Below are 12,276 nucleotides of genomic sequence, written 5' to 3'. Positions count from 1 at the left end.
CCCACCTACCCACCTACCCAAACTCTCTCCAATGGATCAGATCGCAAGAAGAAGAAAAAGTGAAGCCTCATCGCACACACCGGCACTGACGCTGTTGCCATTAACCTCATCGTATCTTTCGTCAACGCTCACAGAGAAAAGCTCAAGAAGAAAAAAATGCAAGAGCCCTAGCCCTCAATTTACAATATATCCTCTCTTATATGCTTCTAATTTCCGCTTATTTAGGGCTTGCGGGGACAAATGTGCGAATCAATCTCTCCGCATCCGAGATCAATAGACTAGCTGATGATATTATCGTGAAATCGAAGGAGGTTTATGATTCTGTAGCCTCTGTTACCCTCGAGAAAGTATGTGATTTCTTTGATTTTGGTGCTTTCTGTGTTATTTGCACTTTAATATCCCAAAGTGTCACCATTTTGAACATTGATAACTTGGCCTTCTATTTTGACAGTTTGATACCCCAAAGTGCAAAAAAACAGTCGGCGTTAAATTTTGTTCAAGAGTGTTAACATAGAAAAGTGAATGAGGAACATATTTTCTTAACCAATTTTAGTTTTTTGAGTTTGGTGAAAGTCATGAACAAAGTTAGGGCTTTGGGTATCAAATTGTCAAGTTAATGTCAATTTGAATACTTTGGGGTTATCAAGTTAAAGGGGGAAACTTTGGTGTAATTGATTGCAAAGAAGTCTTTCTTTTGATTTTTTGGTGTTGAATGTCGTTAGTTATCTTACAAATTTGAACTTTGTGAAGGTTACATATATGAATGTTATAGCACCCTGGCAGAGCTCGAAGCATACCAATTTCTCTTAACCTGTTTCCGAAGAAGGTGTCTCCTTTAGATGATGTAAGAAAAGCGAGTTCCGACGCTGAAATAAGATTGGATTCTTTCTTTTTGATGTGTAGGTGAAGCATACCAATTTCCCTTAGCCTGTTTCCGAAGAAGGTGTCTCCTTTAGATGATGTAAGAAAAGCGAGTTCTGACGCTGAAATAAGATTGGATTCTTTCTTTTTGATGTGTAGGTGTGGATTCCTTTGCATTTTGTTGTTATTCATTACACAGACTTACTATTGGTTGTTGCTAAATAGATTGAGTTTAATGTTTTCAAACTTCATATTCTTTGTGTTTGTTGTCACTTTGAAGCAGAATGGCTGTTACCATATTGCGAATGAACAAAAGGATTCATTTGGGGCCTCGGAGTTCCCGAGGGCCTCGGAGTTCATTTTATTCTATTTTCTCTGATTTTTTGATGATTTTTTCAGCGGTTTCCTTGGGATCCAAGGTTCAGTATCCTCTTCGATCCAGCGCGAGATCGAAGGCGTCAGCGATCGATGATTCATCTGAAGCTTCTTCAGTTTCTCAAAGGTGTGATCCATTCTCTATCTGTCATTTTATTTTTATTTTTTTTTGTAAAATTTATCTTAAATAATTTGGAAGTAGTTTGCTTATTTTGATCTAATATCTAATTCTGTTATTTATTTAGAAATTGACGAGATAAATTTGACCAATATGTTTAAGCAAATAAAAGTCCAACTCGACATTACAACATTTTAGCCGATTTTCTTTTAAGGTTGAAATGTCATCTGTTATCAAGAAATCATGATATACTGTTCAATTACTGCAAAGTAGGAAAGAATATTGTGTCCATATCGTTTTTTGGCAAGCCTTATAAAAAGATATATCGGCCGGTATATTGGTTATGTAGGGGATATCTAAAACAATGTTGAGGAGGAAATTCTGCTCTCTAAAATCTCACTCTACTAAGGAGGAACACACTGCAAATAAAAAAGGGAAGCTGACTTGATAGACTTCTGTATTGCAGTATGGAGGCAGGATAGAGAAGTAAGAATTTTATGCCTTCGCAGTGCTTATAGTGCATAATTTAATACTTTTGTACGATGCAATAATATGAAGCATATCCCAAGTAATATATGTTTTAGTATATACCAAAGTGTCATGCTAAAATATGTTATGTGGTTATGTTTGCTAATTCAATGTGTGTTTTTCTATGTATTGGTTATTTTATTCTAAATACCTCATGATGACTAAAGCTTACTCATTTAATTAAACTTCAGCATAAATATTCTAAAAATTTTAAGCCTATATTATATTTTTAAGCGTAGTTTTTCTGTGACAAAACATGTCTTAATTTTATGATTACAGTAATCATATGTTTAGCAATGAGGATGTCACTATTGGAGCTATGATGCTTGCAATGAATGTCAATCATGAAGATAATCGGGTACTTTGTTCTCCTGGCTGTACAACATCTTCAATTGTTGTTTGGGATATTCCTAAGTGCTCAGGTTCGTACAGTTTTCCTCTGTTTTTTATTTTGAACTTCAGTATTACATATGATGGATGTTGCCTATAGGGAGCTTTTATAGTTAATACTTGATTAAATTATGACTTTGAATATGATGGATGTTGAAGCGCGCATGTTATACCTTTCTAAAAAACAATTTTGATATTATCATATTAGAACAGTGTTTTCTTTGATGTACTTTTAGTAAAATCCAAGGCATCTGGAATAAGAGAATTTCAATTACTCTACTGAGCTAATGCATATTTATTGGAAATAGCTGAATAATCATGCAATTTATGTAAATAGTTTAGTTCAATTTTACACGTATCGGGTTCTTTTCTTTTTTTCTTTTTTCGGCACATATCATAAGCACCTGGAGGATAATAACAATAGTAGTAGAAACAAGACATTCATGAGAAGAATCTTGATAATTTAGTAATTATTATACGTGCAGCAAATGTTGAATTCTATTGAACTATGCTTTTGACATACATAACTCTGATTTCTTGGAAGCTCTCCTTTTACATAATGTATGGCGTTATCATCGTTCTTCAAATTGACTTTTCCTTTTTCCAGGGTTATGCAACCCAGAGGCAAAAATGTTAAAGCTCCATAAAAGAGAAATTTGTTCGAGCAGTCCTACTTCAGAATCTTCAGATTCTGATCAATAGCCAGTTTTGTCCAGTTCATACTTTTACCTACCTTCCAAGAGAAGCTTGTACAGGAAACCATCCCCAATCTGGGAACAATGTGTGATTAAAATTCATTGCTTGCCGGATGCTTATTTATTTGCTAAGGATCAAATTCTTATGTACATGTGTCAATGCGCCTCAGATTGTTGGTTTTTGGATTATTTAGTTACTTCTTTTAGCATGGTGAAGATGCTAATATCTATTTATAATAATTAATTTTGATTTAGTTAATCTTAATAATGTCTATTTCTGATCATGTTACCAACTTTTATGTTTAAATTTGATTTAGTTAATCTTTGTTTCTTTTTTAATGAATATTTGGTTGCTAAGTTTTAATGGGTTTTGTTTGTTCGTGGGTTAGGGATTGGAGATTAATTACGTCAGAGATGATGATGGATGGATCAAATCGGAGTGTCAACTCAGTTTATCATAATTATGAAACAATAACTTTATTTCATTTTTTATATTTAAATTTTAGATAAATATTTTCACACATTTATGCACTGAAAAAATTGACCTTTATTGTGCTATTTCGATTTCAGTTTTGAGTAGTTATTTGATCTTTAGAAATTTGGTTAATGAAGTAGTTATCCAATCGAACTTGCTCGAATATCTAGACGAATAATAATCAAACTGTTTATTAATTATTCGGTTCACTTCCACCACTATACTTCATATCTAAAGCAGAATAGTGTATTTTGGTAACATGTTAAGTATTTGCAGAAAATATTTTAGGAACCGTGCTTTGCACGGGTTTAAATACTAGTTTTTTTGATGGTTGGAAAATGAAAAATAACTATGAAGTCGAACGGTCGCATTATAATTATGCTTCAATGTATCTTAAACCTACAAAAATTGTACCACTGTGAGGAAACCTTGGACTTATCTTACGCGTTTGATGTGTTTAATGCCAATAACGCGTACATAGGACCTAGAATAACAACTAGAAACTAAGGCCCTGTTTGGCAAAGGGTTAAGGAAGAAGGGTTAAAGAGAAGGATTAATGTACTTAGCCATTCGATAATCTGAAGGACTAAATTATTAACCCGTTAAATAAGTTTTATTTTAGCCCTTGTGATCAGTTTTAGTGTTTGAGAATAATAATGATTTTGACTATTTTCTTTATAATTAGAAGGGTTAACTCTTAATCCTTCTAAATAGGAGTATTAGTAAACCCCTCATTTTGCGGGGTTAACTCATTTTAATCTCTCTAGAGGGGTTAGCTTAACCCTTCTATATTTTTTATGTTTGACAAATTATGGAGGGTTAACTCACTTTAACCCTTGTATAGATTTTTGGTGTTTGGCGGGTTAAGAATGGATTAAGTCTCCTTAACCCTTCACTTAACTCTTTGCCAAACGGTACCTAATGAATTTTTTTTTACATGAAAGTAGCTATAAAGTAGCTAAGTAAAGAAAGTAAGGGCTATTTATGTTACCTCTGAAAAAGAAAAACATGTTTATTTCACTAAAAAAACTATTTTCGGTACTTCCTTAAAAGCTACTATATATCATCTTTACTTCTTGATTCTTTTTTCACCCTTCGACCTCGGAAACACTTTAAAAATAACTGAAATCAAGTCAATTTAGAAATAAAATTATTTTTATTATTATATGGATATTCTCTATTTGAAAATCAAATCCGAAAATATCTTCTTTCTCTATTCCTAGCATTATTTATAATTGATACCAAACAAAAAAATGAATGAAGTAAAAGAAAGATTGTTTCTCTACTTCCAAAAATTTATAAAACAAATAATAATAAAAAATAATACTTCCGCTACTTTCAACTACTATTTCAATGGGTACATCCGTAATTTGTGAAAATGGATCCCTCTCTCTCTCTCTCTCTCTCTCTCTCTGATCACGTGTTTTCAGACGGAACACGTGAGAGGCAGTTGACGAAGAGGACGTAGAGTTTGGTGGGTGTTTTATCCAACAACGGCTGACGAAGAAATGTATTACAAAATTCCGCCCTTTGTGAATTGGAAAGGTCGGAATATATTTCTTTCTCTCAGAAATTAATATATATATATATATTTAATAAAAGTTTGTGGATATACCATACCTTTATGATTATTATTTTGCTTTCCATGAAGATGGAGGACATAGATTCTTTATGTTCTTCTTTATACAATGTTTACGCTGAAATATTTTACAAGAAGAGCATAGAGGGATATAAAACAGAGAATAGAAATACATACAAATTTTAGAAAAGTATTGGGGAGAAGAATCAAGCAATAAGCAATTTAATCGTACAGGGTACTAGATATATAACCGTGGAGTCATTAGTATGAAGGAAAGAAGGAGAGATGTGTTTAAAGCAAGTACATAGACCAAAAGCCTATGATATATATTTATACTAATCAATATGAATAGGTTGAGTACCCAAGAGTCACCCTCACTTAATGGGGTGTTACATCACCATAATGGGGGTGTGAATGGAGGGATAATGAGGGGGAGGCCAAAGGCCTCCCTCATCTCATAATACTCCCCCTTATCCATCCATTACCTTGAGTTTAGCTTATGAACACTTCAGGGTTCATAAAGCTAATGGGGTGGATACTTCTGGATCCAGAGTAAACTTGTTTGCCTCGTTAAAACCTTAGCTGTGGAAAACCCAGTGGGAAAAAACCATCAGCCTAAGGAAAAAGAGTACAACCCATAGGTTACTCCCCCTGAACCATACAAGCTTCAGGCTTGTAGGTCTTTCAGATGTCTCATCCCTATTCCTTTTACAAGTTTTACAAAAGTACATCTAGGCAGAGCCTTAGTGAACAAGTCAGCTAAATTATTACATGATTGGATCTGATGTACTTTAACTTGCTCCTCCTCTTGAAGATCGTGCGTCCAGAAAAACTTGGGAGATATGTGCTTCATCTTGTCACCCTTGATGAAGCCAGACTGAAGTTGAGCAACGCAGGCTGCATTGTCTTCAAATATAGTAGTTGGCTCAAGGTCATCAGTCTTCAGGCCGGTAGACACTAAGATGTGCTGAATGACAGAACGAAGCCAAACACATTCTTTGCTGGTTTCATGGATCGCGAGGAGTTCGGAATGGTTGGATGAGATTGCTACAGTAGTTTGCTTAATAGACCTCCAGGAGATGGCCGTACCACCGATTGTAAACACAAATCCGGTTTGTGATTTTTCGGTGTGGGGATCAGACCTGTAACCTGCATCTGAATAACCAATTAAGGTGGGAGACCCACCCTTAGGGAAATATAATCCCAGGTCTATAGACCCTTGGAGGTAGCGCAGAAGATGCTTAACCCCATTCCAGTGGCGCTTTGTGGGCGCTGCACTGTATCTGGCTAGAAGGTTAACTGAAAACGCTATATCGGGACGCGTACAATTAGCCAGATATAATAGTGCTCCAATGACACTGAGGTAAGGTACTTCAGGACCTAGCATTTCCTCCCCCTCTTCCAGCGGACGGAAGGGGTCGTTGTTTACATCCAATGATCGAACAACCATTGGTGTACTAAGAGGATGACATTTATCCATTCGGAAATTTTTAAGTAATTTTCGTGTATATGTGGATTGGTGTAACAGGATACCACCCTTAAGGTGTTCGATCTGTAAGCCAAGACAATACTTTGTTTTGCCTAGGTCTTTCATTTCAAAAGTATTCTTAAGGCTTTCAGATATCCCAGCGATCTCTGCAGGAGATCCAATGAGATTTAAGTCGTCGACATAGACGGCGACTATAATGAATCCTGTTCCCGATCTTTTTATAAAGATACACGGGCAGACTTTATCATTTGTGAATCCTTGCGTAGCAAGGAACTCACTTAGTCTGTTATACCACATTTTCCCCGATTGCTTAAGACCATATAATGATCTTGTTGCGCGCAGCGGAAATTTCGGCAGCACTTCGGCAGCACAACAAGAGAGTCAGGTCGCAATAAGAATTCTTGTTTCTCAAAGGGAACAAGAATCTGAAGCCTAATATCCCATCAAAGTGGGATATTTGCTCTTCCTCTCGTCAGCTCTAGGACTGCGCGTCGAGGGAACCTAAAAGCTATTACAAATCACACAAAAACAGTACAACTAATTTTTACGTGGTTCAGCAAATTGCCTACGTCCACGGGGTAAGGAGGGGGAGATCTACTAATAGAGGGAGAGAATACAACTAGGGTTTACAATCACTCACAATTTAAACCCTCAAACAAACTCTCAAATCCCTCACAATATCTCTCTACAAAAGGATGCACAAAATAATAAAAAAGCCGCTCAAAATCACCTCTTTGTTCTCTGCGTTTGCACACTGCTAGAGAAAAATAACCTCAGCCGACTTTTTTAATTTCCAAGCCCAACCTTGCTCTCAAAAACCTAGGGAGAAATCGCAAGCTATATATAGCTGCATGTCTTCGGGTGGGTCGCATCCGCAAGTTGTCGCTGAACTCGTTCATGCAGAAACGAGGAAACAACAAAGTCACGTGGCTAGGTGGACCCCACGCAACAAAACTGCACTTCGTGAACGCGTTTGTAACGAACGCAATCAAACACGTGGGTGCCCCCCCACACGTGTTCACAGATCTTTGAAGCCTAACAGAATAGACGTCCCGAGGTCTATCTGCTATCTCTGGTGGAATTTTATATCCTTCAGGGAGTTTCATATAGATATCTTTATCTATATTGCCATATAGATATGCAGTCACAACGTCCATGAGCTGCATTTCTAGGCCTTCCAGAGATGAGAGGCTTATAAGGAATCGGAAGGTATTCCCATCCATAACCGGAGAATATGTTTTTTCATAGTCTATTCCCGGTCTTTGGGAAAAACCTTGTGCTACAAGCCGTGCTTTGTAGCGTACAACCTCGTTGTGTTCATTTCTTTTTCTAATGAATACCCACTTATATCCCACAGGTTTTACACCTTCAGGTGTTTGGACTACTGGTCCAAAGACTTCGCGTTTCAAGAGTGAGTCCAGCTCTACTCCTATTGCCTCGTTCCACTTTGGCCAATCGTCTCTGCGTTTACATTCCGCTAGAGACCGTGGTTCGATGTCATCGTCGTATTCAGTGACGTGAACGGCAATATCGAACGCAAAGTCGTCGTCGACGACTGTGCTTTTTCTGTCCAGTACCTCCTCAGTACGTACAAAATTTAATGATGTTTCTCCTATTTGTTCCTCTTCAGGGGAATCTAGGAGTGGAGAGGAAGCTGGTCTGAGCTCAGTATCCTGTGTTGGGTTCATCTTTATTTCTCCAGGATTTTTTCTTTTACGAGGGATTTTGTCCTTCGACCCTCTGGTGGCCATATTTTGTTAGCCAAAAGCCTCCCTCATCTCATAATAAGATGAAATTATTGATATACCATAAACATTTTTCATTTTCTATGTAATGTTTTATTCATAAAAAAGGGAAAAATTAAAATTCATGCACCTACCAAAAGTCGAACCTAGATGATATGAAACATCAGTTCACCAGCTAAGCTACAGGTGTTTTGTGTACACTTTAAAATCAAAAACTACAGAACCTGTAAATGCGAGTGGGGTTTAGATGTAATAATTTAGAGCCCTGTTTTAGGAGATTGAGTTTAAAAAGTTTGTATATATCCTATTCGTATTAAGAAGTTACACTATGAATAAAGACTGAAATTAATAAATTCATATGTGGTTTTCTGTTAACTGTTAAGTATTACCGAAATTAAACTCTCTTTGTTTACGTTTAATTCATCACACATTATTCATTGCAATGTTTGAGACTTGACAATATTTCAAAAAGGTTTGGCAAAGAATATACTTTTAAAATCTCTCTATTTTGACAGAAATATCCCAACATCAAAGTAGGATTCAAATTCTCTCCATTTCAGAAATACTGTAGAGGTACCACTACTATGTTATAATCCTTAATTTGTATAATGCGTGGTCTTGATTAATTTCTGAGTGTAGATTAGAAGAGAGTGTAATTTAGGAGGGTGTTGTCATTTTGTTAGATTTAGAATGAATTGTTAGATCTACATCATAAACTTGAGATCTAAAACCATATAGCCATGATTAATTCAAAGAGAGCAAATGGCCTCCCTCATCTTCATAATACTTCCCCCTTATCCATCCATTACCTTGAGTTTTAGCTTATGAACACTTCAGGGTTCATAAAGGTTAATGGGTGGAACTTCTGATCCAGAGTAAACTTGTTTGCTCGTTAAAACCTTAGCTGTGGAAAACCCAGTGGGAAAAACCATCAGCCTAAGGAAAAGAGTTACAACCATAGGTTACTCCCCCTGAACCATACAAGCTTCAGGCTTGAGGTCTTTCAGATGTTCTCATCCCTATTCCTTTTACAAGTTTTACAAAAGTACATTTAGGCAGAGCCTTAGTGAACAAGTCAGCTAAATTATTACATGATTTGGATCTGATGTACTTTAACTTGCTCCTCCTCTTGAAGATCGTGCGTCCAGAAAAACTTGGGAGATATGTGCTTCATCTTGTCACCCTTGATGAAGCCAGACTGAAGTTGAGCAACGCAGGCTGCATTGTCTTCAAATATAGTAGTTGGCTCAAGGTCATCAGTCTTCAGGCCGGTAGACACTAAGATGTGCTGAATGACAGAACGAAGCCAACACATTCTTTGCTGGTTCAATTGGATCGCGAGGATTCGGAAAATTGGGTGATGAGATTGCTACAGTAGTTGCTTAATAGACCTCCAGGACGATGCCGTACACCGATTGTAAACACAATCCGCCGTTTGTGATTTTTCGGTGTGGGGATCAGACCTGTAACCTGCATCTGAATAACCATTAAGGTGGGAGACCACCCTTAGCGGAAATATATCCAGGTCTATAGACCCTTGGAGGTAGCGCAGAAGATGCTTAACCCCATTCCAGTGTGCGCTTTGTGGGCGCTGCACGTTGTATCTGGCTAGAAGGTTAACTGAAAACGCTATATCGGGACCGCGTACAATTAGCCAGATATAATAGTCTCAATGACACTGAGGTAAGGTACTTCAGGACCTAGCATTTCCTCCCCCTCTTCCAGCGGACGCGAAGGCGTCGTTGTTACATCCAATGATCGAACAACCATTGGTGTACTAAGAGGATGACAATTTATCCATTCGGAAATTTTAAGTAATGTGTTTAAAGCAAGTACATAGGCCAAAGGCCTATGATATATATTTATACTAATCAATGTGAATAGGTTGAGTACCCAAGAGTCACCCTCACTTAATGGGGTGTTACATCACCATAATGGGGTGTGAATGGAGGGATAATGAGGGGGAGGCCAAAGGCCTCCCTCATCTCATAATATATTAGAACTTCTCGCTCTTGTTTTATTAGAAGTTTATCCATTCAAATGACAACTTTGCCATTGTGTTAAGATTTGATATCTTTTTCACCACAATGCAAGTGTCCTCTGAGTATCTGGAGGTTTTTGGTATGAAAACTTTTGAACAAAAGGACGTGTGTATCTTATAAATTCTATTTTATATGGTGAATTATATTTTTAGATCTTCAAAATTAAAGAAATATATATTTTTTTTAATGTCAAAATGATATGTTTAAGAGGTGGTACCAGAAATGACCACGTAAATTTGGAAGGTCTCTTTTGTAGGTAACCAATTTAAATTTGGAAGGTCTCTTTTGTAGGCAACCAATTTAAATTTGGAAGACCTCTCTTGTAGATAACCAATTTAATTTTGGAAGGTCTCATTTATAGGAAACCAATTTGCAACCTCTTATAATAGGATGTTTTTTTTATGTGTATGTAGTATGAAATATACTTTAAGATACGAAATCCTATTAAAAGGTTCTCTTGAATGCTTTGCATGTATTAGTAATTTCATTCATGTATGTGCATATGCATGCATGGTATTGAATGGTTAAAGGGGTTGCTCATAGAAAAGGATAAAGAATATTGAATTTTTTCATTTAAAATGGATTCATTTACACCGTTCTCATTACCTTTCAAATTGACATGGAAAATGGATATGTGTTGTTCCATCTCAGAACTTCAAATGTCTTTGGTTTTGTTTTGAATGACCACTGGCTATTTAACACATTAAAAAATGTGTTAGTTTTACCTCATGTTCTCTTTGAAGTTCATGAAATAACATGTCATCTTTTATGCTCATAGACCATGATCTTCTATGCTAACATGTTTTGATAGTGACTAGAAAGAATTATTTTATAGCTCTTCATTTGGCTACATGTATAATGCTTTCTCTTGAGATTTTAGGAAATGATTAGAGTTGATATAAATATGCTCTATCAACTAGTATGTTTAGTTACAGGAGATGTGATGAATCAATATCCTGGAAAATCAAATCAAGAGGTATATCTTATAACTTCTTTCTATCTAATGAATAAAAGTTATATTAAAATTAGTCCATCAAATAATTGAATTGTTATTAGGTTCCATTATCCTTATAAGATGTTTCAAATTAATCTCTCCTCTTGCTACATGTACTCTTGCCTGGAGAGACTAATTTTAAAATAACTCAACAAGAAGGAGACCTAATGTCAACTTCAAACAATATGAATGACTAATTATAAAATATATTAAGAACTTGATAAATCTATACAACGCTTGCTATGCAAAGTTGTGATTCTAGATTTTGTAAAGTCTGAGAAGAATTTTAATGATCCATTGACTAAATGTCTATTCAAAAGTATGGTTTTGGATTCATCGAGGGAGTTAGGGTTAAGCCCATAGATGAGGTCACTAACAGGGGCAACCTAACCCTTATTTGGAGACATAGTCCCAATGTTGGTTCAATGTGGTAGAAACAAGCTGGACTAGTGACACTCGTTTGGAGCATTGATCTAGATATATTTATATATCATTATGGTAGCATCTGCTACTTTCCCTTCTCTATGGTGACGATACTCTTATGATACAGTTGGTTAGGCTGAGTTTTACTCTTAATAAGTCCAACGTATGTATTATTGGGGGTATTAAATAACCAGTTGTAGTACCCTTTGAGGACTTACCTACGTGAGAGAAACCGTGATGGTCGCGGTTGGGAAGGGGGTGGGCTAACCCCTAGAAACTCTCATGAATCGGTTATTGTGAGCATAACCTTTATCGCTCAACCCGTTTTGCTTAATAGATGAAGACGTATTGTGTGTGTGCGTTTTATCAATACCTGATTCAAGTGGCCTACTTCAAGGCCTAGTCCATTATGTCCCTCAGGTGGCGATGAACTCACTAAGAAAGGTTCAAAGCCGAAAGCTACCTCTCCCGAATTCATGATACGAAAGGTTGCCCAACGCCCAACCTATATTTGTTTTGTGATTTTATTTTTGTCTTGAGTTTTAGTCAATATTGCCTTGTG

General features: G+C 36.4%; 2 protein-coding genes across 4 annotated transcripts in view; both read left to right on the top strand.

Moving 5' to 3' along the window:
- Window positions 1–12,276, top strand: part of LOC109847403 (jasmonic acid-amido synthetase JAR1-like) — a 46,878-nt gene that overhangs the window by 28,181 nt on the left and 6,421 nt on the right. The window lies entirely within an intron of this gene.
- Window positions 7–3,156, top strand: LOC109847411 (probable beta-1,3-galactosyltransferase 14). Of its 3 annotated transcripts, XM_020416644.1 has the most exons (6): window positions 7–347; window positions 751–826; window positions 904–1,016; window positions 1,261–1,363; window positions 2,162–2,304; window positions 2,880–3,156. In XM_020416644.1, the coding sequence occupies exons 3-6, from the start codon at window positions 1,013–1,015 to the stop codon at window positions 2,972–2,974; spliced, it is 345 nt and encodes a 114-aa protein (XP_020272233.1). In that variant the 5' UTR covers window positions 7–347; window positions 751–826; window positions 904–1,012; the 3' UTR covers window positions 2,975–3,156. The 3 variants fall into 3 exon arrangements, 2 of the variants coding, with proteins under 2 accessions (XP_020272233.1, XP_020272239.1); XR_002248623.1 differs by lacking the exons at window positions 751–826; window positions 904–1,016 and having other exon boundaries at window positions 7–158; window positions 226–347; XM_020416650.1 differs by lacking the exon at window positions 751–826.

This window comes from Asparagus officinalis, chromosome 1 (assembly GCF_001876935.1).
Source record: "Asparagus officinalis chromosome 1, Aspof.V1, whole genome shotgun sequence".
NCBI classification, from domain to species: domain Eukaryota; kingdom Viridiplantae; phylum Streptophyta; class Magnoliopsida; order Asparagales; family Asparagaceae; genus Asparagus; species Asparagus officinalis.
This window is presented reverse-complemented; position numbering and strand designations above follow the sequence as displayed.

What these genes read in the sequence shown, in the direction of transcription:
- LOC109847411 (XM_020416650.1), top strand. An exon ending in GCTTCTTCAGTTTCTCAAAG is followed by an intron (nt 1,364 to 2,161) that starts GTGTGATCCATT and finishes TTATGATTACAG; the next exon opens with TAATCATATGTTTAGCAATG. An exon ending in GGATATTCCTAAGTGCTCAG is followed by an intron (nt 2,305 to 2,879) that starts GTTCGTACAGTT and finishes TCCTTTTTCCAG; the next exon opens with GGTTATGCAACCCAGAGGCA.